The following is a 27,096-nucleotide window of genomic DNA, read 5'->3' on the forward strand; positions in this document are numbered from 1 at the left end:
CAGGGAGGTTTGGGGTGGATATGAGGAAAAGGTTCTTCACCCAGCTGTGTCAGGGAGGTTTGGGGTGGATATGAGGAAAAGGTTCTTCACCCAGCTGTGTCAGGGAGGTTTGGGGTGGATATGAGGAAAAGGTTCTTCACCCAGCTGTGTCAGGGAGGTTTGGGGTGGATATGAGGAAAAGGTTCTTCACCCAGCTGTGTCAGGGAGGTTTGGGGTGGATATGAGGAAAAAGTTCTTCACCCAGCTGTGTCAGGGAGGTTTGGGGTGGGTATGAGGAAAAGGTTCTTCACCCAGCTGTGTCAGGGAGGTTTGGGGTGGATATGAGGAAAAGGTTTTTTCTTCACCCAGAGGGTGGTTCAACACTAGGACAGGCCCTCCAGGGAAGGGTCATAGCACCAAGCCTGACACAGTTCAAGTGTTTGGAGAACGTTCCTGGGCACAGGGTGGAGGTTTTGGGTTGTTTTGTGTGGGGTCAGGAGCTGGGCTCCGTGATCCTTGTGTGCCCATGATTCTGTGAAAACAGAGGTGGGGTTGGGAGGGACACACAGCCCCTTATGGAGCCACTCCAGGCTGTCCAGCACAGCCCTAGTGAGTGTCCAGCATCCTCCTAAGGGCTCAGTGGGCTGGAGCTGCTGCTCCAGTGCTCACAGCCTCCTAGGGCTTTTCTGATGCCTCCACAATTCACTCCTCCAGTGAATTTATCTTAACATTACAGAAAGTAAGTGGCAAGGAACCCCTATAATTCACCTACAAATCTGATATAACAATGATGCAAACTTTTCTTCTGGATTTATGTACAGCTGAAACATGAGCAATAGAAGGGGAAAGCCTGCAAACAAAACTAGTATCCTCAAGTCTTCTGCTTATTACGTGGCAACAAAGGTATGTGATGCTGCAAAGCTCTTGGCTTGTGGCCTCGCCCTGCTCTCACACAAGTCCTGGAGAAGTTACGCAAGTGCAACGGGAATCCATGAATTTTGATGAGGAGTATCTCTGCTTCCCACTGTTCATGCCTCTGTGCCAGGAGGCAGCACAGAGATGAGCTGCAAGGCAGCTGCATGGCAGTGACCACTTCATTACTGCCCAACAGGGCACCCTCTGACTTTGTCCATTCAACTTTCCACGCTCAGTGCCTGGTCTCCTGCTGTGGCACTGAGATTCTTCTGGAAGTGGTTTTTCAGTTGGCAGCCTGGGCAGCAGCAAGGCCCAGCCCCAGCCAGGCAAAGAGGATCCATGATGGACATGGGCTCTAGGGAGCACATTTGAGCTCCCCTTTGAGGTTTATGAGAGGCCACCCTCTGCCCCTCTACTTGCTTGATGTTCCTCAGATGGAGACAGGATTTACAAATGCTTGACTGTAGGAAATAAATGTAAAGGAGAGTGCTATTTCTCCCCCTGCTTCTTTCCCCCATCTGCTCAAGGACTTGATCCTGCAAGTACTGCTGAAACAAGCCCACAGTCAGGGGGGAAATGATGTTTTCCAAGACCACTCCAAGGTGGGCAGTAGCACAGAGCAGTCAGCTTGGGTCTGTGTTGCTTTGTGCTTGACAAGCAGCAGCCAGAGAGTCTCCAGGGAGACCTGCTTTTCCTAAGGTGCCAGTACAACTCCTTACACGGAGCACAGCATTTTGAGGTCCCGAGGCATCACTGTCAGACCCCAGCTTGCTATGGAAATGTTGCTCTGGGAAGAATTACCTCTCTCTGCAAGCCTTTCTCCTTTGCTGCAGTAATTTTTCTGCAATTATAACTTACACAGAGCAGCTCAAACTGCAGGCATTAACACAGCACAGGCTGCAGCTCCCTTTACCTTCGGGTGGACAGCATGGATGAGACAGCACACGGATGGTTTCAGCATGAATCACTCACTGCCTCTGTAACCAACATTCCCATAACCTAAATCTATCAAAAAGAATATAAACCACATCAGAAGCCAGTTCTCAGATACTCATTTGCTAAGACTTTGGAAACCTCTTATATTAAACAGATCATCTCTTTACAGGAGCATGAAGCTGCCCTAATTATACAAAGGGTGGAAAGGGACAATCTTCCTTCTGGGAAGGCTGTTTAACTTCTTCTGGCTTCCTAAAAAGTTGTTGTCTTATAAACTGAGCATTCCTTCACTGGCCTGGTAGACACAACATTCCCCATGTCCCAACCAAGTGCTGTGCAAGGAGCAGCAGGACCTGAGCCAGTCAGCCTGAGCAGCCCCGGGCACAGCCCCACAGGGGCTGTTGCTGGCTGCCCCTGGAGCACCCCATTCAGAGCATGATGTGCTGCCAAACACAGTTCTGCCTTGGCTTTTGCCTGTGGCTCTTCAGCAGTGGCCTCTGGCCTGGATTTTTTTGGAAGGAAGAGGTGCTCTGGGCAGCCCTCTCCTTCACACCAGGAATCATTGTGACTGCAGAAACCTCACTGGGTGAGCAGCAGCTCTGCAGCATTGGTCTGGTGGCTCTGAGGTTCCTCCACATGGCTGGAGATACAATGAGAACCCCAGATCTTCAGGTGGAGGAACAGCTTCATCACAAAGGCTGCCTCGTTTCTCACCAGCCATCAGGACCAGGTCCACCCACACTGACCCCCCCGCAAGGAAGGTGATGTCTCAAGATGCCAAACAACACCCCTCAAACCCCCTTTGCTTGCAAACCTTGCTCAGCTCTTTCCTGCAGCTGGAAAACCAACTGTGAGTAGCAGTGAGGCGTCAGTTACTAACACCAAGTCACATCTTCTAGGAAGGACATTACTTCCATGTTATGATAAACCCAGGTGTTTTTATTTGGCACCAGTATCTTTTGTTATTCTCTTCCTTCATCTGTCATCAACACTATGTTCAGTTTCTGCTTGTATACATGCTCTGGTAGATGCCATTGTACAGCTGACAGGCCTTAAATTCACAATTTGTGGGAGGCATATTTATTTCCTAATGTTTTACATCACTGAAGGTAGCAAGCCACAAAATAAAACCATTGTTGCAAATATCATTTGAAGTTAATCTTCGTATAATCCACAGTAAATATTTATGTGCAATGCAATAGTGGCTGGATTTGTTTACAGTTTGAAATTGTTAGAGAGGATTCCATATAGATTAGTCAGCTAATCTGCTGTAATCTGCTTAAAAAGCAACTGAAATGGGTTTTCTTTCACTGAATCATGTTAGCCCTGTCTATGCAGTGACTTCAGATAGGGAAGGGATTCAGGCACAAAAGGGCATTTACCTTGTGGGTGCTCACAGCATTGCTCGCATTGCAGGAGAGCCATAAATTTCCCCTTCTGCCTTAGAGAACAGGACAGCTGCTGTGACTGAATTTAGGCTGAGATGAGTGTCAGGCTCTTCTATCCCATTTCCTTGCTGCAGCTTTTGAACTGTATCGCCTGGGGATAAACTGATCTTTGATGAGGCACCTGCATGGTGTCTGCACAGAAGTCATCCTTTCTGAATTTATTCTGTTTTATTTCACTCTCTCCTAAGGAGATCTACAGGACGTGCCTTTACTTAGCATGCTCCTGGGTTAATAAGGAAAGCATCCCATATCCTTTACTCCCAACTCACCTTTGTTCACAGGGGAGCTGCAGCTCAGGGTGGAAAAGATTTTAGATACTCACTGTACTTGACAGAAGGTCTCTGGGTGATGTGGGTGTCCACAGGATAGGTGTATCTTCTCTGAGCTGTAAGGTCCAGGCTTGGACCTCTGATAGCCCAGTGAGTGAAGAGCAAAGCCTGGGCAGCAGAGAACTTCCTCCAACGAACCGAGCAACGAGCTTGTCTGGGACACTCAGCTAACACATGGCAGAGAGGATGTGAACAGTGATGAAATCTGTGGCTTTCACCAGTATTCAGAGGTTGGATAATGTCTCCAAGCCCTTGTTCCTGGTGTAGAGATGCTCACACAGAGGTGGCCTCACGGATACCAAGGGATGGCTGCAGCATGGCTGAGTCCTGAGCTCTCTGCATCCTGTCTCTCCAGGACATAGGCAGGAGCCAGGCAGGGAACAGCCCTGCGGGGAGAAAATGGGGCTGAAACAAGCCACCCTGTGGGTATGAGGCCAATTTATTTCCCACTTACCCACCACACCTGGGACCAGCCAGGTGGAGGATGGGCTTGCCTGCCCACCACTGCTTTTAAATCCCATCTCCTGCCCCCTTGCACTGGAAAGGCTGGGTACTTCCTGCCTTCAACCTGCTCCTCTATCTGGGTTGGAGCAGTGGCTGCAGCCCAGCTCTGCTTCTGGAGGCTGAGACCTGGAACCTCCCCAGGGAATCCTGGGGAAGGCAAAACACACCTTGTGTCCCCCCCATAATCAGCAACACCAGCAGGGCTGTGGCTCCCAGTCTGGGAGGGGACCTGGCCCATCACCTGAGTGACCCTCTGGCAAACACATCAGCCTTTGGTGTCAGGGCAGTCACTTTTCTCCCCTTTCACACATCCCCAGTGCCGGTAGATCATTTCAGTGTGGGTCCCTCTGAATAATACATTCATCCACAGTCCTTCCCCCACCCCGTCCTCAGCAAGGCCTTCACGAGTTGAATACGGTGGCTCAGCTCCAGCACACACAGCTGCCATCACTGCTGCAATTCTTTTGCCTTGAGAAAAAGCATATACAATTTAATATGCTCCTGGCACAACAGCTTTTCTGTAGCAGAGGAGGCGGGTTTGTTTATGGCTATTTTGATAGGGCAGCTTTCATCCGGACACAGGTTCTGCTGCATCTCCCCGCCCGCACAAGGGCGCCTTTGTTGGGCTGGTTCTCGTGTCCTACTGACCATTTTGGTACCTTCTCCTGCTCCCTGCAAACCCAAGGTTTAAAAAGCCCTCCTTGCTGCTCATGTTATTCTTTAAAAGCTAGATCCTGGGCTAAGAGCCAGACATGCAAGGCAATGGGAGAGGGTGTGATGCTTTACTGGATATGTGTCAAGGATATGAACCATCCTGCCATCTCATGGGAATTTGGCCCATGGAGCAGAGCTCTTGGTGCTTGTGGTGGCTGTTAGCAGTGACTTACAGGCTCTCCAGGCTGGGGAGCAGCTCTGTTGCTTTCTCAGACACCTTCTGTCTCACCAACAGCCATATGAACCATGCACAGGGGCATAACTCCTTCCTCCAGGCAGGGCCAACACAGGGCTTTTCCATCTCTGCAGGAGCTGGCACTGAGAGATGCAGATTCCCCTCTGGCAGCAATTTCCAGAGTTACCCTTACGCAAGTTAAACTGTGAACAGTGACACATCTCCCTGCTCTGTGCTCCCACGGCACTTGGCTCCCCAGGCAGGGTGGGGTGTGCAGGAGATGCACCTGGGGCTGGGAAGTCTCAGTCAAACAACCCAGAGTCTGCAAGCCCAGCCAACTCCTTCTATTTGGCAAGCAGCTTGAGCTGCCCCTGGTTGATGAGGAGAAACAATCTCTTGTGTTTTTCAGCTGCTGAGTCTGCTCCCTCTTGCTACCACAGTGGAAATAAATGGTGGGAGGGTTTAGCCAGCACTAATTCATTGCCATGTTCAATCTGAAGCCGCTGCGACTTTGTGCTTGGCCCACAAACACAAGGGAGAAAATGAAACCGGATAGAAAATACAACGGATCATCCGATCCTCGTAAGCACATGGGAACGAAACAGAGTCACTCTGTAGTGCACATGAATTCCACACATGTGGAGGAATGCAAAGCAGCTATTGTACCCCCACTTTGCAGATCCATTTCACTGTTTTCCCAGTTTATCTGGAAAATACATACTGCATGGTACTGTACGTCGTATTTCACTGCTATGCACCATGATGTCTTCTAATGGAACAATCGCCATGCTTGTAGTCTAAGGGCAATACAAAAGTGCTTTCAAATAATAACAATACATTTTCTGTATAAAGAGGATAGGGAGTAGCCATTTCCCAGAAAGGCTTGATTTCCCTGGAGCCAGCAGTATGAACATCCAGAGCGCCAGTAACAGCAGGCAGTGGTGAGAAATTCCCTACCTCATCATCAGTCTATACATCCTGTTTCCAACTGCCAGCTCTGGGAAGAGTGGAGGCTGTCAGCACCCACCGAGGGTAAGGTGAATGCACCCAGTGAGTCTTGGCAGCACGAGACTCCATTTATCCCATTGGGCTTGGGTGGGGGGCACTTTGTTGGCAAAACAGCTCTCTCAGCTTTGAACCAAAGCTGTGAGCAGAGGAGCAGTGTTCTCACAGCCCAGCTCCCAGAGATCACACAGCAGCACAGCATCTGCCAATTCATTCAGCACTGCTGGCCCATGCAGCAACATGGCACGCCACTGTTCCACGTTTGGAGGCAGTTTATACTGGAATAGGAGCACTCTTCTTGGGTAAAATGATGATTTTTTTCCTCCATAGGATCTCACGACTTTTTAAAGGGAACACTGCACACTTCAAATCACTGAAGCACAGGAGCATGGGAAGTATGCTGCAGCTGGTCGGGGCTGTGAAGGCTGTCTGTGATACTTGTGCAGAGAATGACTTGAAAAGAAGAATTAAAGCACAGCTGGGGAGGAGCTGACACACTCAGAAGGGAAAAGGTACCCTTGTACATCTGAGATAGGAGTCAGAGCAGCCCAAGGAGATGCTCATGCTTTGCTTTCCTGGCCCAGGCAAAGTGCAGCCTCTTTTCTAACAAACTCAATCCAGATTTTTAGACATCAGAAGAATCACTCTGGTATTGGAGCCTGATCAAGCACAAAAAACATCCTCAGCCTTCAGAAAAATACCAGATGGCTGCAGATGCCAGCTCCTTCGGCCAGGCAGTGTTTTGAGAGAAAAGGCCAGCGTGTTGTGGAGTGCTGCATCCCAGATACAACTCTGCAGAGCAGCAAAGAGCCACAGAGAAATCCCTAGAGGAGGAGGAGCATCCAAGCCAATGTATTCCCGTAACATCAGATTTTCAAGGCTACACATATGCTCCTATCCAAATATGCTCTTTCTCCAGAGGGAAGAGGGACCTACAGAAGTGACTCTGGCTGGAAATGCTCTTAAGAGTTTCTGAGCAGTCGTGTACACCCAAAGCTCCAGTCAGAGTTGCCAAATCATTGGAAACAAGTTACAAAAACATGTCTGGCAATGTAAGAGGGAATAATTTGGTCTCTACATAGTGAACTAGTCTTTGGAATACCAACAATGAGACTTTAAACTGGTTGGTTCTCTTTCACCTACTCTTTGAGGAGGTCATCATGGTGTTGTTGCTGCACAGGGTAATATTCTCTCTGTTCTACAGAAGTGGGAGCAAAGAACAAACACTTTTCCCATAAACAGCACAGTGAAAGGATTTATGCACCATTTAAGACTTAAAACTGAATGGGATACACACACCTTGTGCAACTTTCACAAAAGGAGAAATGTCACCCTTTGTGTGGTGACTCCACTTCTAAAGACCACTGACTGCAAGAAAAACAGCCCAGCAGCCAATAACCAGCTGGGGTTACTTGGTTCTCTAACAGCTCTTGTTTCCCACCAACACCTGAACAGGTAACATGCTGTCAGGCCATGTTTGCTTGATGATCAAGGAAGGATTCACAGGGTTCACAGTGACTCAACGAGTTTAGCACCACTTTAGCACCACTTTAGTGCCACAAAGCAGTGGGAGTGCCTGAGCCAGCCAGAGTAATGTGATACACACACCAAAGCCTGGTCAGCCACATGGCCTTGTAAAAAGCTGAGGTGCAATTGGTTTCTATCAAAAAAAAAAAAAAAAAAAAAAGTCTTTTCTTTCATCTCAGGAGTCTTGAAATGGCTGTGATACAATTAAAACCAACCGAAAAAGGAATGCCAATGAGGAGTGGTGAGATGCTCATTTCTGGGGAGCGTGGGCTGGTAATGTCCGTCTGGAAGGACCTCAGAGAGAGTGGTCACTTTTGATTACAGCATAATGTGAGTAATTCTCTGGAAAGATCAGTCCTTCCCTCCTGAATCGTAGCAAAGGGGGGAAAAATAACACACTCCAAAAACGGAAAGCTGCACAGCCCTTGGATGTTGGGAGCCACCCAAGATTTCTGTGCAGGGGTTACCACACAATCAGCCACTGGCCCTCTGCTCTGGGGTGACAGCTCCAGCTCTGGAGCCAAACTTGGGCCATAACACACCTACCGAAGTGGCCACCCAGAGCTCTGGTAGGTGGGGTGACACTAACAGCACATGTGACACCTTGTCACCCAGAAACCACACTCTCCAGTTCTAACCCATGTCTGCACCTTGATGCATGAAGTACAGGTGGTTCCTTTGGAGGCTCTGCCTTCTCTGAGAAGTTTGTCCTCAGTGTAGCTCCTGGCCAGCCCGTGGCATGAACACAAGGCATGGAAGCAGAGCAGTACATCCCTGGTGCTAAAAATGGGGCTGTGCTTCAGTCCTAGGGCAGCTGCGGTTCTAAAAATCCATGTGTGTGCCCAAAAGTTGAGAGGAACGACTGGGACAGATCCCTGGTGTGGTTGGGACCATGGGCTTTGCCTGTGATACTGGGGGAAAAGGAGCACCAGAGGTATTTGAGAAGGAAAGAGCCTGTTTTCCCCAGGTGTAACCCCTGGCCATACGACAGGTTCAGCATCAGTCCTGAGGGTTTCACAGCTGGCACCTGGACAACAACAGGAAGGTCCAAGAGACACATTGGACCCCTATTTCTTTATATAGACATATATGGTTACATTTAAACAGATGATTTTTTTTCCTTCATGCTAATCCTCCACAAAACCAGTTTGGTTTCCATTACTATATATAGCACTGGGAATCTTGGTCTATTTTTTGTCCCTTTGCATCTGATTATTTTCAGTAGAGCTCAAAGTTTTGATGATATGCAGATTTTAACTGGAACATGACATCTACTCACACAAACTTCCATTAGCAATAAACCCACAATGGCCACTTATAACATAGAAGAATTTTATTCATACCATAATCCTGTCCCATCATCCACTGCAAATATTACAATTATCTTCAAAATGTCACTGAATATCATTTCGTTCCACTTAAAGCACAGGAATCCTGGTGTTAGACAGTTACATTTCTCTTGAGATTGCTTATAACAGAACCATAATTCAAATGTATTTTCCATGAGCTGTAAAGGTTTAAAGCAAAGAATCTGCAGTGTGTCTGTGAGCTCAAGTAACTTCTAAACAATGAGGCTAATACTTGGTATTTGACAAGAGATGTGTCCTGCATATTATGCGAAACACTCACAATTTTTTTACCAACACAACAGAAATGCAACAGGTAAAAGAACATACTCAAGAGACTGGTAACATTTAAAAAATATTTCTTTTAAAAATTGCACAAGAGAATACAAAAACAGTGCAGCAGATAACCAAATGCATATACATTGACATATTTATATAGAATAGGTCTGCCTATATAAATGTATGTGATAAAAATTGCAAGGTTGGAAACTGTGAATGGTCATATTTAATAACACGTGCAAGAAGCATAACATAATCATAATAAATAGCAGCAACGAATATACACTAACAGGACCACTGAAATTATGCTAAAATAAATTAAGCACCTTTAAGGGATGAGAAGAGCGTGAAGCTGAGAATCTTCTTAGCTCTGTGAGAACCACTGCGGGCAGCTACTGGAATATTGGGCCCTTGGTGGGAGTCAACAGGAACGTGTCCAATTAGCATTTGTTAATTCCAAAGAAGAAAGCAATTGTGTGTCAATAGGACTCATTTTAGCCATATAGCCAAGTTCAGCTACACCTCTAGTTTCAAAAGGGAGATTGATGTTGTATTTCACTGCTGCTTACCTTCTAGCATGTCAAAGGTACAGAAAGCTTGTATTTACTCAGAAGAATGTTATTGTAAAGAAGAAATGGAGTTTTGGCCCAGCTGAAGGGGCAGGCAGTGCTGTTTAGCATGGCTGAGATGCAGAGCTTTGCTGCTGCTGGCAACGACAAGTTTACCTGCAAAGGTAAGGCTTTGCAAATCATAGTCCCAATGATCCCATCCTTGAGGGCTGTGCAGATCCCCAGCCTTGAGAGATCTGCAAAAAGCTCCATTCAGGAGGAGCCCCATGTGTAGGCAGAGCAGCAATGACTGCCAGCAAGGCCACGAGGCCCCTGGAGGGACCTGGGCTCCAGGATCCTGGTGCTCTTTGTTACACAATACCTGTCTTTTTGAGGAGAAGCAGCACTTTGAAGCATTTATTTGGCTTTCAGAAAATCTTTAAAAATTCTAAAATTTAGTCATATACTAGAAGAAAGGCATTTGAATTTCATTAAGTGGACCTTATTAAAAACAAGCTGCTGCATTTGTCCCTGAAGTGCACCTGGTATTATCTCTTCAGCATTTCATGTAATGCTCAGAGAAGTGGCTGAGGACACTCTGCTGAGTTTTGAAGCCATCTTAATTCAGCAGAGAAGCCCCCACTGGACTCCTAAGGACTCTAATGTGAACCCTCATTTAAAAAAAGCTGAGGACAAATAACTTAGGCCCTAAAGGCTCCATTTGAATTCTTACAAAACATTGTCCCTTGACCTCTTCACCCAGAAGACTGGAGCAGGCTGTTTGCCTGAGAATATCCTACAAAACAGACCCAAAAGGGTTTGTGACATGGAGGAATATGGCCCCTATATTTAAGCCACAAATAAAATCACTCAAAAGCTTTACTTTTCCCTGGCTTGCTGGAATGATCAAAAGCTTCCTCCAACCTTCCCTTTTAAATTGCATCTCATCAATGAGACTGCTACCCATCCCATGGGATTTCAGAACCCCCCAGTCCCTAACCAGTGAAAAGACTTTTAGAGGTGACAGGCAGAGATATCATGCAATCACAGACTGGTTTTGATTGGAAGGGACCTGAAAGGCCATTGACTTCCAACCCCCTGCCATGGGCAGGGACATCATTCACATCACTTGATCAAAGAACCTTGACAAAAGGTGAGTAAGACCAGCTTTAAGGATAATAAAGAAAACAGAAATTCATATGTATTTTAAATAGTTGAACCCACAGTTTTAACCAATATGAACAACAATAGGTGAAAATCTTGTCTGCAAGCCAAGAGCCCAAAAGAGCCCAAATTTTCCCCAAAGTTAGTCTTACCCAAACAGTTATCCTTCCATTTCCATGATACATGAGATTTGAGCTGACATCCACTAGGTGACATAAACAGAAAAAAATACACATAAAATGCACAATTCTTTTTTTTTCTTCATAAAGCTGTGGAGCTGCACAGAGCAAATTTTAAGTGCACAAGGTCACATGAAGGCAGCTTTCCAGAGGAATCATTTAGACAGTGAGAGAAATGAAGCTGTTGTATCTCTGAATGTTTCTCTTGAGGATCTCGGAGCAGGGGCCGAGCACTCGCTCGAAGCGGGGCCGGTCCAGCTTCACACACTTGAGGGGTCCACGTGCCACCACCGTGGCTGCCCGGGGCCGGTTGAGCAGCAAGGCTATCTCACCTAGAAACAGAGACAGCACACTGCCACACACCCTCCTCCCTTTCAGAGGGTGCATATTCCACCATCCCGTTGCTCTGCTAGTAGAACATCTCCCTTTATATATCTCTTGATAGACACTTTACATAATTCTGCTGACAGTACGAATGCATTACACATGCATAATGCATGTGTGTAAAATGCTTTTGAAAACAAATGCTTTCAGACTGTTTTGCTGATTCTGGATCTGTCTCCTGTCAGCTACACTGGTGTAAACCATGGAATGGATTCAGCTTCCCTGAAATCTCTGAGCATCGCTGAGAGCAGCGGCTGACCTGCCCATAACCCCTAGCATGTAAGAGTGGAACACTAATTAAGACAATCAGTACTTGACCCAGACGTGCCTGTCTTTCTGAACCATGCTTAGCTGAATTTTCTTACCAAAATAATCTGATGGACCAAGTCTTCCAACTTCGACGTACTCCTCGTTGTCGGACCGGCGCTGTAGGACAGAGGCTGTGCCCTGGGAAGAGAAGGGCAGGGAGTCAGCTGGCTTTGCTCAAACCTGTTCTGATTTAAAAAGTACCCAGGCCTGAGTATTTTCTTTTGCATATCACACTCCTTCCTGGTATATGAATGAAAGGAATTAAAGGATTAAAAAAAAAAAAAATCCATCAAACGATTTCTCTGTTATGAGTTCTTTGGATGCAGACATATTCATCTCATAAAGAGGAGAGGAACAGGACAGAACCCAGGAGCAAAGTAAATCATGCTTTAACATAAATGTATGCTTTAATATAATTTTAAAACATGTTCTGTGTGGATGCAGAACCTTAGAGAGAGAGACACAGAAAAGATTTACAATAAAAGAAATAAAAAAGCAATTTTCCCATTAATAATCCTGGGACACCATTTTGTGAGAGCAACTAGAGCTTATTCCTCACCTGAGCTATAGCTGAAATGGGTGGCAAATGACATTTTCAATGCTTGTTGTAACAAAGGGTGATTTTTTTTTTTAGGGGCTTTGCCCGCTCGTGGCCTGTAGTGATCTGGACACCTGCGAGTCAGTCTCTGGAGAGATGGAATGTGCCTTGTCTCCACTACCCTTAATAACTGCTGTACCTGACATGTGCTAATACATGTCAAAACTCAGTTACAATCTATTTAAACCTTCAAAGAGTTTTACATGCAGAAATATTCTGACCTGGAGGAAATCTTAAATTATTGTGGCATAAAGCTTTTGTAGAGGAACAGAGAAGGTATCTGCTTTTCAGAAAAAAATTACAGTAACATATGAGAATATCTTCTGAGTCCAAACCAAAAGCATAAGGACGGGCCAAATGTTAACAGATTTTGATTTCAACTGAAAAAAAATAAACCTCCCTCCAGTGCAGAGTGTTCAGTGAACTGGCTGCAAATATCCTGCAGCCTCCTTCCACCTGAGAAACTTGTGCACCTCCAGTAGGTAAATTTTATTTGTTCTGTCAAGTTTCCAAAAAAATCCTTTTCCTTGATATAACTAAATTGTTCCACCAGCACTGCAGTTTCCCAAGATCTTCCAGTAAATCTGCAAGGGCATGAAAATGCAGAGATAGTGTGATGAGCATTGTTATTTACACTTGCTGCAGCTTTCAGAGCAGACCCACATTCACAAGCAGCATTGTCAGGAATACCCCACACAGGGAATAATGCCTGCATCCATCCCTCTCATGCCAAACTTTGGATCAGGTGCAGCTCAGTAAATTGATGCTGTTCTCATTGCTTGTACAGTGTAGAAGGATTCAGCTTCAGAGTCACTTCCAGCCCCTGTCCTCCTCTTATCTCCATCTGGAGTCTGGCAAAAAACTGAACCTCTTGACCCAAATAGCTGCCTGCAATCCGTGTCTCCAGTTCCTTTCCCAAAACTCATTTTTTAAAAAATCTTTTATTACAGATGTTTTATTACATAAAACAAAGAAGAAGTCCCTGAAGTAATCATAGTGACCACCCAGGTCAAATGAAGAAAAGACTCAATTCCCCACTGCTCACCTTCAGCACACTGCTATAGAGGTAATCACAATATCAAGCAATATTGCTTTCATCTCCCTGAGTGTCAGCCTTTATTGTGGCTAATATTTTTCTGACAGGGTCCATGTGATATAGGACTCCAATAAGTCAGCCTTCTGAAGCAATATCTTCCACTGTTCCACTACAGTCAGCCTTTTTAATCCAAGAAACACCATATCTGCTGGAGAAGGACAGATGTGTCTGGCCTCCACAATAAACACTTGGCTTGGCAGGATAAAGCAATGCATATTCCAGATCCATCTTTTTTCCACTCTTGTTTTAACAGTCACATAGGCTTTTCCCGTTGCCCAGTGAGAGCAGGTCTGTCTCAGAGCAAAACAAGCTTCCTGAAGCCCTGACAGAGAGCACCCAGATGTCAGCTCTGATTACACTGCTTGGCCCCTGCTGCAGCAGCCACCAGCTCCACAAGTACATCCTGGAACATTGTCAGAGTGACCTTAAGGGGAAGGCTGTCCACCCTGGGAAACAAAGAAGATGTTTTTTATAATTGCCTGTCTGTATCACCTTCATTTTGTGTCTCTTATCTCTGGAATCAGCACTATTCTGACTGTAGCAGAGGAGAAGTCCAGTTGTAGGCAAACGGTGTAAATGGGGGGAAAAAATACAGAAATAAAATAATAAAGAACAAAATAAAATATTACAGAATAAAATACTACAGAAGCAGTCCTTCATTACCCATCTCTCATAAAATTGTCTTGAATTCAGTTTTGACTCCTACCCTTGCCCTCATCCCAAGTTTTGTGGCTGTTTTTTACTTCATTTTACTTGTCACATACTTGTGATAGAGTTTTTGATTTTTCTGTCCTTCTTGTGCTTTAGGATCCCCCATCTCCCACAAATGACAGGACTGAATAAATCCTCCTGTCCCAGGAGGTAAGGGCATTATCTAACAGGGGTTCAGGGGCTCATCACTCTCACTCCCAAAAGCATTTTGTCTCTATGGGAAAGACTTCTCCTTAAATGACACACAAAACTTGGCAAGATGAATCTCTGAAACAAGCTGCATGATCCTAGATTTGCAGGATCAGGCTGCTTGGTGCTGCTCAACTTAAAATGCTGCCTTGTACACTGATACCCATTCAGCCTCCTACACCACCAAGCAAACCCTACAGAGCACGAGCTTGAAGGCTGTCAGGAAGGTTAACACCATGAAATAAATCAGCCCTTTGTGATGGTATTAAACTGAAGGCAGACAGGCATGTCGTTCTGCTAGCAGACGCTTGGGAGTGAAATTATGGTCTTTTGGGGATCCAGGAATATTCTCTTTCAGTCACTGGGGAGTGCCTGTATTCCCAGAAACTGATAGCATTAACCTTCTCTCCTCTCCTCTGAGTAAATACAAGCCTCCTATTGCAAAAACAACAAGAGTAGGAGTTCCCAAAGCACTGTGCCATCAGCACCTCTCTGCCATCCTCACCCCACGCACCTGCCTGCTCCCTCTGGCACTGCTCCGGAGCACTGCTGGGAGTGTTTATTCAACTCCTTCCAAATGCTTCAGCAGTTTGTTTTGCAAAAATTTATGCCTTAGATATGGCACCATGATTTAAGATATAAAAAATAAATTAAGGTTTATAATCCATGAGCTCCCATCCTCTCCAAAGTAATGAGATTTTGATAGATGTTTCACTTTTAAACTCTCAGACCCTACAGATAGATGAGGGAGACATTCTAGAGTGTGGCCCATCTGGATCAACACTGGGATTCCCAGGCCTTATCCTGCAGATACTTATAAGCACTAATCACATCAGGAGCCCTGGTTTTATATTTGAGTATGAATCCTATAGCCAGCAGTTGGCCTAAAGAGCCTGGCAATTATGAATCATGGAGCTAAAAACTGAAATCTTGTATTTTTTTCCTCTATTCTAGCTCAGTGGATCAGATGGGATCACTCCCAGGCAGCACTAGGCAAAATGTGGAAGCTCCTGTTACCCCTGGGTGGGTCAGGCAGTGCAGGATGGGCTTCACCAGGGGCAGGGGGTGGGATGGAAAACCCTGCAGTGTTTCAGAAACTTTTTTGGTTTAAAATTCAGCCATAATGACTGTTTGGTTTTGTTGGTCTAACCACCTATTTTAAAGATATAGCCATCAATAAAAAATATAGTGAGGCTCCATCTGGGATAAAGGATAATTATTAAAGAGACATTATTAAAATTATAAGAAAATTACTTTAATTTTTATAATCAGAAAGTTACTACTTTATATCTCCAGTTTTATTTCATAATTTTTTTACTTACTGCTTTTTCTAAAAAAGCACAGGCAACGTTTTATCCCCATGGCCTCAAATGTGACATTTTTATCCTAGTTTTGAGCTTAGAAAGTTTTTCTAGCCTATTTTATTTTCCTCTTCACCACCCAGCACAAAGGGCAGTGCAGTGTATGGAATTAGAGATGGAAAGGTCAGGCTGATCATCTGCAACTGCCATTACCTCCATCAATGGCAGCTCTGAACATACCTTTGCTCTTTCTCACTTTGTTAACCCACACACTCCATAATTCACACGTTCAAAAGAGAAGTTTCCCCTCACTCTACAGCCACACAAATGCTCATTAATGTGTTGCTATTAAATCTTGGCACAGTTACTACAAAAGGAGGAGGAAGGGGCTGTGCAGTGGCACAACATGCTGCTGCTCCCCTGGCGAAGCAGAGGGACTGGATGGAGCTGCAGCAGGTCTGAAATGAATGAAAAGATCTGTCACACAGTGTGATTCTGGGAGGGTTTCATTTAATTGCAGGCAAGATGAGGTTTGTGGAAGTAATATATTTTATTAGATCAACAAGCAGAGCTTGAAAAAGAGATGAGAGCTCTCAGGCACATGTCTGTCTTCAGGTTGCCCATTTCCCCAGGTAAATCTAATAAAATCCACCATTCACCTGTCTGCAAACACTGTCTGGGCCATGTTCTCACATTATAACAGCTACAATCATATTAAATTGCATCTTATTTAGTCATATCTGCTTCCTAGAGCATCTCCAAAACATTAACTTAATTTAAGGAGAGCCAAAAGCTCAAAATTTCCTGGAAATTCCTGGGAGCTGGAGCTAATTGATTATATGATTCTATGAAACAGTGATTGCCTGGTGAATCTGGGAGACCTGTCAGCCAATGCTTCACTCTCCACTTCAAAAAAGGATCATACAAATGAGTTCAGTTGTCTGATGTGAAACCTCAAGCAAATTTGGTCCAGTTTGGAAAACTCTCCCCTCTTGGCTGTCCCTCCTGATGAGCCAGTTTTGATGGTGGGAACAGGCTGCCAGAGCAGCCCCGGGTTTTCACTGACTGGAAAAGTGGTGCCTGTTTGCTCTGCTTATCTCAAGCAAGTCAGTTCTTTTCTGCTTCCATTGGAACTCACTATAAATTCAGCACAAGGCAATGCCCAAGGTAATGAGGGGCTGAGAGCTTTTGAAAACAAATGTGCAACATTTTACACATCCAGCTTTTTTATTGTTGTGACTTAGCACATTTGGAGTTGCACTGATTTCATGGGGTTTTTAGGAAGCCAGCACATTGGGAATGGGGTTAGGATTAATAATGCAAGGTCAAAGGAGCTGTAAAGGCAATGTTAAAGTTACAAGCTCTGCACCCTGATACTCAGCCAGTCTCCTTAAGAGAGCAGTGCTGCCAAAAGCACCTTTACACTGTTAGTGATCATCACTGCATTTCAATATAACATTCATCTTATTGGCCATCATTCTCAACAGCACATCAAATTTTAGCAGAGATGGAAAGCACCTGTCACTGCCCAGCTGGCAGAGGTCCTGGACATCATCTCTGCAGCCACCACTGATATCAAACAACCTGCAGGCTGCTGTGTGTTTTATATCACACCTGCATCAAACTGCCCTACATGCGCCTGGAGTTTTCCCAGCTCTCTGCTATTCAGACATGTTTATATTAGTTTAGGACTATGGGTTTGGGAATAACACCCAGACCCAGGAGAGAGGAACAAAGCTGTCTAGAGCAGTCACCAAAATAGCCACAAACATTAAGGTACTTTTAAAGACGACAATCAATCATAAGCCAAGTGTAGCTTAAAACAGCAGAAAGAACTAAGCCACAGGGCATTTCCTAGGGATATACAGGAGGCCAGGGTTAAGGCCCAGACATGACTACACCCAGCCCATCATTAATCACCAGGAAATGCCTTTGTCTTGATCGTTCAGTATTTAAAATCATAGATGTCTGACACGGGAAGACCTTTTCAGTCGTTTTGTTCATCCTCCTATTGCAGTACCTCAGACAATCTTTCCCTTCAGTGTTTCTTTGATACAGCCTGCATTAAACCTGTGCTGTACCTATGTATTCCTCTTGAGGTAAAAGAAATGCTGTTATTAAATGGAAGAAGTCAAGATTCAGACAGAGAGAGGCCAGTAAACACAGTGAAAAGCCAAAAGAAATTGTACTAGCTGCAATTTACTTTATGCATGGAGACCCCTGCAATACTCAGGTGAAATAAAATGGGTTTTGCACAAAGAAGTAAAAAATGGGATTTCTTGTTTTGTTAAGCCTTTCCTGTTGAAAGACTTTACAGAAGCAAAACTTATAAGTTTTATAGTATATATTGACTTCAAATTCTTGCCCTTGAGCCACAGCAGCCGAGCTACCATCAGGCTAGACCACACAGGTGTCCAGTAGAGGCATATCCACATGCTGGGGGACTCATGAATTCATCATCACCACCATCATCATCATCCCCCATCATCACAGAGAGGGACACCACAGCACCTCTGCCACAGTAGTGCCACACTTCTTCAAACCACCAGTTGCCAACTGGGACTGGGAAGCCTGGGAGTGAGGGGATGGTGACAGAGGAACAAGGATACCAGCTCTGAGCCATGGGAGGAGCCCCTTGCCTGGGGTGTGATCCCCCTTGGCTAGTTGTCCTGGCTCCATGCCCAGAAAGCTGGGAAGCCATTGCACCACAGCCTTTGGGGCTCCTCTGCATTTTTATCTTTACTCCATTCTGGGATTTTGTGTCACCCCTTCCATTACACATTCTGTCACCTGTTGCAGGGGTGACAAGAAGCAGAGCTACTCAGAAAAGGTGGGCTCAGATGTTGGTTTTAATGAATCATCTCAGGGATACTTGGCCTTGACTAATCAGTAGCTTCTGTGGGAAAACAACTGAATTAATATTCATCCCAGTGCCAGAATTTAAAGACCGTCTGTGCCAAGCGCTGTGGATTATTGGCAACAAGGTCCTGTTTTCCTCCCTCAGACATGTCAGTGTACAAAGCAATAAAAGTCACAAAGGGAAAAAAATGTTGCATTTTAGAGATTCTTTCTTTCTACAAAGCTAGCCATTATCTTGCCTCTCTCTGAAGCCAGGAAACGTCCACTGAGTCAACATAAAAGTGACTTTATAATGGGTTATTCATCAACTGTTCATATTTGTGACTGACCTGACAGGCTCATCTCCTGGAAGCAGAGAGCTACCACCTACAGCCAGGGCAGGGGTGAATGTATGGGAGAGAAAACACAAAAACAGAGTTGAACCTCCCTCACCCTGCCTGCAGAATCCTTTCTGGTGAAAATCGTTTTTAGCTGTTAATGCTGTTTTACGGCCCAATTACTCCTACCACCATCTGCTTCTTTGTGAAAACATTCTGTAGATGCTGAAGTAACCAGACCAAGCAAAAGGCTGAGGCAGACATTGTCATTAAAGTCTCATAACTAATGCTGTGACCAGGGCTGGGAGAGCAGCTGTGGCCAGCAAGGGCAGCAGCTTCTGAGCAAGAAATAAAACTTGGAGTAAACTGGAGGAAGGAGCAAAGAGAGTTTATCACAGAGATCTGTAAAATCCCCCATGGAAAGCTCTCTTTGAGTCCTTTCAGTTGGTGAATCTTGTGTGTTCAAAGGACCAAATTCTGAAATTCAGAAGAAAAAGCCTCACAAACTCAAAATTGTCTCATCCTGGAGCACACTGAGAAGGGTCTTGCATGCTCCAGAAAATCCACACTGCACAGCTAATGAAGGAGCCCTAAGGGCTCTGTTCTTGCAGCAAATCTGCAGTCAACTCAATGATATCTTTGCAAGGAGGGACAAAAGCTATTCCACTAAGGAACAGCTTTAACATGATCCAGAGAAAGGGATGAACTCCAGCAGGGATTGGAAAGTTCTCCATTTCTCTTCCCCCAAGTTGAGCACCACCATATTTCAGGTCTTGTTTATACTGCAGTGTTTTTGCTTGAAGACAGAGAAGGTCCCAGCTCCTGACACAGCAGATGCCTTTAATGTCAGTTCAGATTTAACGTGCCTGGGGCCATAAAGTTCTTCTTCACCTTGACTAAGTGCTTTGAATCAGGGCTTGTGAGCTCTGGTGCCAAAGGAGCTTATAGGGATCCTGAAAACCTTGAGGGGTAAACAGCCTGTGCTGCTCTCCTTACTCTCCTTACTCCCATGGAGAGACTTTTCATCCCCTGTGAACCTCCAATGCTTTTGCAGACTGCCCTGGTAGGAAGACACTTCTGGACAGGACTGAAGGGCACCAACCATACCCTAAAGTTGGTATTAGCTCAGGGAGAAGTTACAGGCTGCTTTGAATAAAGAGAAAATCCTGCACTCTGATTTTTATGCAAATTCAAATGAGGAATGCATATATTAAGAATGAAACTGCCAATTACTAACTTTGGGGTTTCCTTCTCCACACACCAAATGATTTCCCTGATTTCCCTGATTTCCACATATCCCATAGTGGTACAGGGCCAGGGTGTGTCTGTCGTTCCAGCATAAACTTCAATTTTATGGGTTTACAAATCAGATGTTTTAAATTACCACTGAATGAGACTGGAGACTCCTACACAAGTTGTCATGTCAAAAGTGAACCGGGGAAACATTCATAGTTTTTTTTAATGCTGGGTATAGCATGTGCAAAAAGAGGCTGGGACAATTTCTTTTAAGCCTTTGGGAACAGTATGGCTGCACTGCATCCTCCTGGGAATTATGCTTCAAGATGTAGGTTTATCAATATCCCAAAGGCAGAGTAACACAGCAGGTCCTGTGTGTGCATGGTGGTGCTGACACAAGCAACGTCCTCACTCCCAGTGTCCTGGAAGACCACCAGCACATCACTCCTCAGCTGCCATTTCAGCCCTCAGGGACTGCTGATAGCATCATTCCTGGGACAGCTTTCATGTTAGGGCTAAGGATCAGCAGTTCTAGGGCTACTTTCCAAAAGAAGACAAACCCTTTGAACTATGTAGCCAAAGACACTGCAAATATTCCTGTAGCCAGTAAATAATCTTGGATTTTTATTATTTGCCAACCTTTGATTTATGAAAGAGACCTTTCTACAAAAACAAGGGAAGAAATCAACACATTCCTGCCAATACAAAGCGCAAGTGACTTCCACAGAACCTGCAGTATAAAATAAAACCCATCATTTCTGGGTGGTAATGTTTAACCTAAAGGAATAAGGATGGTCCACTAATGATGAGGTGCTGGCCACAGGTTCCCACTGTTTCTCTGCCTTTGACCTTCCATAAACAAAATCATGAAGGTCCTTCAAGTTGTCTAATTACCATCAATTGATTTTTCAGGAATGAAGAACTATCCCAATTTTTGTGCCCTCTGCTTCAGATCACACCATGCAACATAGAGGTTTCTTCACATACCTCATCAGAAGTTGTGATGAGAATAAAAACCCTGTGGCCTTCATGAGATGTTCATGCAGGTAATGAGGAATGAGATGGTTAAAAGGTGGTTACATGTAATACAGATCACAGTTACTAAAACTCTTACAATTATTTTATAATAAAATTAATTATGTCATACTATATGGAGGGGCCAAATCCAGGTGAAAACTCTTTTCCATCACAAACTATTGGCTGTGCACATTGCTTTTATACTGTTTTCCTTTCCATCAGACCTCTTTTTCAATAAGAGTCATTTTCCTAATATAAAAGCTATGTGACATTAATGGTCTTGCAGAATGATGAAGCAAGAGGACTTAATTCTGGTTTTGGACTCAAGATTGAGTCATGACTGGGTTTGACAGTATTTTTTAACTGTACATTTTTAAACTATTGTATATTATTCTCCACTCTCTGGGTTCATAGCAACTCAAGGCATTTACATACAGTTGTCCTGGTTTCTGCCACAAATGAGGAACGAAATCTGCAAAGCTTTAAAATAGACTAGAAATAGTGGCTAATGTGAAATTTCACAAAATTGGTAGGAAAATGCTCCCTCCATCACTTCTGAGGTTCTGCAGAATTCACTAGAGGTGACTGCACTGCAGTGGTTACTGGTGGGGCTGGAGAAAGAGTTGGAAGGAAAGGCCAAAAGCTGCAGTCACTGACAGGTCCTCCATGGCTGGTGGGAAGAAGGGAGCAGCTTTTTGCTTCCTATGAAACATTATCCCATGCAGCCTGACCCACTGCCCGTGGAAGTTAGATTGAGTTTAACAAGAGCTGGACTTAGCTGACATTTTAGTCTCTTGGACTCAGCAAAATACTTCACCTCCATCCCTGTCAGGATGGGACCCAATCACACACCCAACTTTCCATCTTTGACGTCAGCTGGCCATTAAAAATGGATCCTGAACCCAGAGAAACTGTAGCAGGGCCAGTGGAAATGCTGCTACCCCAGCACAAGTGGGTGATACCAAGAAAATCGAACGTCCCCTTCCTGTAAGAGCTCTGTGGGAAACAATGTCTGTGCAGTTAAAAATAAGCAGAGTACAGAGCCCTGGTGCCTGCTGGCTCTGTTTATTCAGGATATTTTGTTTATTGGGTACATTAGGAGTCGCTGCAGACTGCCTTTGACAAACATTTTCGGTATCAACAAAATCCTGGTAACACTAAGCAGTTCAGATTTGTAGCCTTTGAAACTCCTTTTCTAGACAACATTCATCTTCCTAATTAATAATTAATCGCACTGTGTTTTAAAGAGATTATCAGGTGTGATAGCAGAGTGTGCCTAAGGCAGTGACTTCATTATCCCTATGGAAGGAGTTTACTTTGTAGTTCTCCTGCCTGTCGCAGGGGTAGGTGCCAAAGGGGTCTCTCTTAGGTTAGAATGTCAAAGAGCAACGATTTAGGGCAGGAAACAATTGGGCTATTCTTTTTCTTTTTTCTTTTTTTTTCTTTTCCTTCTTAAGGAGCTTTTAAATCATAAATCTTCAGATGCTCGTTGTGTAATTTAAGACTCAAGTCGAGTTTTCCTACAGAAAGGCCCAGTTCTGTGTAGGACCAGGTGCCCTTCCGAGGTTACCATGGCAGGAAGAGTTTACAAACACTGTTCCACCTACAGGCTTTGAACTGCATCTGTGCAGAGACGCTCCAGAGCGTGCCAGGAGTGTCAGCAGGGCTGGAAACACTGATTTCACCTACAGGACACTATCTCAAGTACACTCTCATCAAGAACTCACAGCGGATCCTGCCCAGACCGGAGCCAGTTTGTGGCCCTGACTTGAAATGTCAACAGCAGCACGGAAGGAACAGCCCCCACCGAGGACTACTGGGCTCTTTCCAATGTGATCAGCCAAGGATAGTGCTGGAAAAATAATCATTACCAATTCATTTCACTCATTTATTTCAATAAGGCAGCCTTTTGCACTATCAGTGGGTTTTTTTTCTTTTTTTTTGTCGATTTTGCTATTCCTATTGCCTGGTTTCAGTAGTGACAGATATTTATGCCTTATCCCATTAAGCTTTTCCTCACCTTTAAGAAGTGTCATTAGGATTGTTCCCACTGATGGGGAAACAGGGAGGGCACTGTTCTGCCCACAGACTGAACAGGTGAGACTGAAAATCTGATGCCCTGACTATGCCTCCTCTCTAACCTTATCAGGATAATAAGGAAGAATATAAATCCCAGATTTTTATAAGTGCTTTTCACTAAGGAGTTGCAGAGGAGTACCCTCTGTAACTTAACACAAACCTGCAATTAAATATACTGGGTTTTAAAGCTAAAACCAAAAATCCAGTGCCAAACTCCTTGATACCATGGGTCCATTTCTCCTTGAATTGTCTCCTGTGAATTATCTTCTATTTTTAGGTCTTTTATTTTTAGACTGCTGCATGCGATTGCTGGGCAGCTCAACCAGCTATTAATTGCAAATGTTTTACTTCTCATGCAGATTTATTTCTAGGCTTTCTTTTTAAACTAACCTGTCCTGGGAGCAGATGACAGGCTGCACACTTAAAGGGCAGCCACAAGCTGTGCTCTTCAGCTTCACCCTGGCCCTGTCAGAAACCTTTTGCTGTTCTCTCCCCCTCCACCTGCGCACGTTTGTGTGTCTGTGCACACATTTTTCTCAAACCATGTCAAACTTTATGAGTATTAGGGCCATATGGCAGCAGCTCAGCAAGCTCTGAGAGTGCAGCTGAGACTCAGAGAGTCCCTGGGCACAGCGGGTGAGCCCCGTGACAGGCCGGGTGCGCCGGACACGGCGCTGGCTCGTGACAAGCGATGCCAGTGATGTGACAGGGGAGGGCTGGCAGCTGGAAATCCCAGCAGGCTGCAGGTCCCTGTGTTTTTGGCAGCTGCCTCACAGACTTGGAGGTACTGTGCCACCCAGCCAAGCTGGAAGCTGAACTTTAGAGAGTGGTACATGATCATAACCGCTATTTTTAATACTATTGTCGTTACCTTTCTCAGTAACCTAGACAACAGCTAAAACCTCTTTTCTTTCCAGTTTCAGAGCACTACTACACTGGTTTGAACTGCTGTTTGAGCTGGAGACAGTGGCAAAGCACAAGTTGGGAATAAAACCAGCCCCTGTTCAACTGGCATTTCATTTAAAGGGACTTTTAACTCCACAAAGCTCACATGCCTTTGCATCCACCACTTTAAAATGCTGGCTAAAAATATTTGCGTTATCTGAAGTCAGATGAATAAATCCTCCCCACTGCTGGGTACACAGTGTGGCAGGGCACCACACAACTGCAAATTTATTTGTTAGAAACCGTACATCTGTTATGATTTACGCCTGCCAAAATATAATTCTTTATGGCAACAATTGTTTCATGGTGCTTAAAGTTTTTCACCTCTGTGCCAGGAATCTCATATGGGATAATTCCATGACCTTGGAATCCAGCAGATACATTCCACATCTGTCTGGTCTGGGAAAGCCCGAGTTTGTTGTGTGAAAACCATAGTGGGAAAGTAAGACCTGGAAATATCTGAAAATACAGAAACTGCAGGGCTGCCTCTTTTTTTTTTTTTTTTTTTTTTTTTTTTTTTTTTTTTAATTACTGGTTTCAAGTGCAGTAAATCAATCTCACAGAAGTCAGTACTTTGCTTTTATAAGCAGACATTCACTTCTGATCCTATCTTCACATTAAGGAATCTGGTATATACATTACAATAATTCTATCTCAGGGAAAAAAAGCCCATAACCTTTAAATATTAGAACTAAATCTTGTTGAAGGCTGCTTGGTATTTAAACAGAAAAGAACCCAAACTACTGGAAGTAAACATCTTACTGGTGCCTGTGAATTTTTAGGATGGCAGAAAAACTGTAGCTGTCCTGGAATCTCAGGGTATACACTTTTCTCATTAGACTTTTTAGCAAAAAATGAACCACAAACAGCTTTGTGAGCAGTGAACTTAAAAAGCTCTGGTTTCCTGTGATTCTTCCCTGTGCACATTTTCTGTTATTCTAATAATTTGGCTGAGCTCCTGCTGCAGCCTTGCTTTCCAAGAGGCACTGTAGCATTTCCATGCTCACAGCCTGCACCTCAAATAACCTGCACCCCAAATAAACTGTGCAACACTGGAGGTAGGAAGGTGGACAGAAAGCCATGACAAAAAAGGTTATAGTAAGAAATATAGGGAAAAGCTGAGTGTGTTTGCTTGATAGAAGGGGGAGAGTAATTAGACTTATCCATACTAACTAGGATGATATTCCTGGTTTAAAGCAGGAGTTGCTGTTCTGATCATCACTGGGGCTATCAGTCTCCCTTTCAAAACATTTCAGTGGCTTCTCTACAGTCTGCAAATCCTGAAGGTGCCAATTCACTCACAGGCTGTGTCCTTGGGCAAGACCAATGTCCTTACAATGTCCCAAAGGGATGGCACAGAGCAAGGCAACAGGGCAGGCTAACCAGAAATGAATGACTAATTCATGGAGTTCAATAATTTTAAATCCATATGTGAGTCCTGGGTGCCTCAGAGAAGCTTTTATGCTAGGAGTCACAAGATTCCACTGGGAACCAGTATCTGGGATGCACCAAAGCTTTATAAAGTGATAACTGATTTGTCTAAGGCATGATATGAATGATCATGGTTTATGATAAATCATTGAATGGTTTGGGTTGGAAGTGACCTTAAAGATCATCTCATTCCACCTTCTGCCATGGGACACCTTCCAGTAGTTCAAGTTGCTCCAAACCCCATCCAACCTAGCTTTGAACACCTCCAGGGATGGGGCAGCCTCAGCTTCTCTGGGCACCCTGTGCCAGGGCCTCACCACCCTCACAGGGGGAGAATTTCTTCCTGATATCTAATCTAAAGCTACTTTCTTTCTTTTGAAGCCATTCCCCTGTCCTGTCACTCCAGGGTCTTGCAAATAGCCTCTCCATCTTTCCTGCAGGCTCCCTTCAGGTGCTGGAAGGGCTCAGTTAGGTTACCCTGGAGCCTTCTCTGCAGGCTGAACAATCCCAATTCTCTCTGCCTTTCCTCCCAGGACAGGGGCTCCATCCCTCTGATCATCTCAGTGGCCTCCCCTGGGGAGGGGACCCCAGAGCTGGACACAGAGAGCAGAGCAGAGGAGCAGCATCACCTCCCCTGACTTTCTGCCATGCTGCTTTTGAAGCAGCCCAGGACATGAATGTCTTTCTGGGCTGCATGGAATGTAAAATGAGTAAATAAAAAGGTAAGTGAGTACCTTGTCCAAAACTCATGTGGCCAAGTTAGCTTTGTAGTACTGGACACGCTGTGCTCCAAAGGAGGCTGCATTTTAGTGATATATGAAATGGTTTTCTGCATACACAGCAGCCAAACAACTTGGCTGCATTTCTAGTGGTTTGGATTAGAAGACCACAAACATCAAAAAGCATATGAAAGAAGCTAATGGCTTTTCAGCATATTGTGACAACAAACCAGCCAAAATACTTTCAAGCAGGTTGTAGAATAATGTGTTCCTGGTGACTTGCAGCAATTTTTCCTACAGAAAAGCTTAAAATCAAAGACGTGAACTCCTGTAAAAATCACATTTAAAATACGAAGCTTAAACTCTGTGTGAGCAGGCAGAAATACTGCTGCAGCACAAGAAATAGTTGAAACTGCACGTTCATTCTTAAAGTAAAAAATATAGGCAATTTCCAAAGTAAGAAACTAAGTCAGATTTGCAGTGGAAGGGTGAGGTGAGCAGATACTTTCTACAGAATGCAATGTTAATGCTTTTCTACCCATTCAAGACTTAACAGCTGTTTCAGCAAGAGGGGGAAAATAAAGGCCCTTGGTAACTCTTAAGCAAGCTGCCAATTTTCCACATGGGATTCAATGGCTAAGAAAATTAGATTTTCCTAGTCTCCTGCTGCTGCAAGGAATAACAGCACATTCAGAAACACTAGGAGCAATAAAAATTCCATATTTCTGAAAAAACTTCCTAAATTTTTCTCATATACTAAACATCTTCTTAATAAAAAAGATTCCCTATCTGATATCTAGTCTCATTTATTCTAACACTGTTGTTTTGAAGGGACACTGCTTGTCACATATTTAAAG

The 27,096-nt window shown here is 44.5% G+C and overlaps 1 protein-coding gene across 1 annotated transcript in view; it reads right to left on the bottom strand.

Annotated features, from left to right (window-relative positions):
• Positions 1-8,847: 8,847 nt before the first annotated feature.
• The window catches only part of PRKAR1B (protein kinase cAMP-dependent type I regulatory subunit beta), a 92,360-nt gene continuing 74,111 nt past the window's right edge, over positions 8,848-27,096 (bottom strand). Inside the window, exons 10-11 of the mRNA XM_059862210.1 lie at positions 11,798-11,879; positions 8,848-11,380 (exon numbers count right to left, since the gene is read on the bottom strand). Coding sequence (XP_059718193.1) covers positions 11,208-11,380; positions 11,798-11,879 — 255 coding nt within the window. The 3' untranslated portion in view covers positions 8,848-11,207. The remainder of the gene's footprint in view (positions 11,381-11,797; positions 11,880-27,096) is intronic.

The sequence above is a fragment of the Haemorhous mexicanus genome, chromosome 17 (genome assembly GCF_027477595.1).
Source record: "Haemorhous mexicanus isolate bHaeMex1 chromosome 17, bHaeMex1.pri, whole genome shotgun sequence".
NCBI classification, from domain to species: domain Eukaryota; kingdom Metazoa; phylum Chordata; class Aves; order Passeriformes; family Fringillidae; genus Haemorhous; species Haemorhous mexicanus.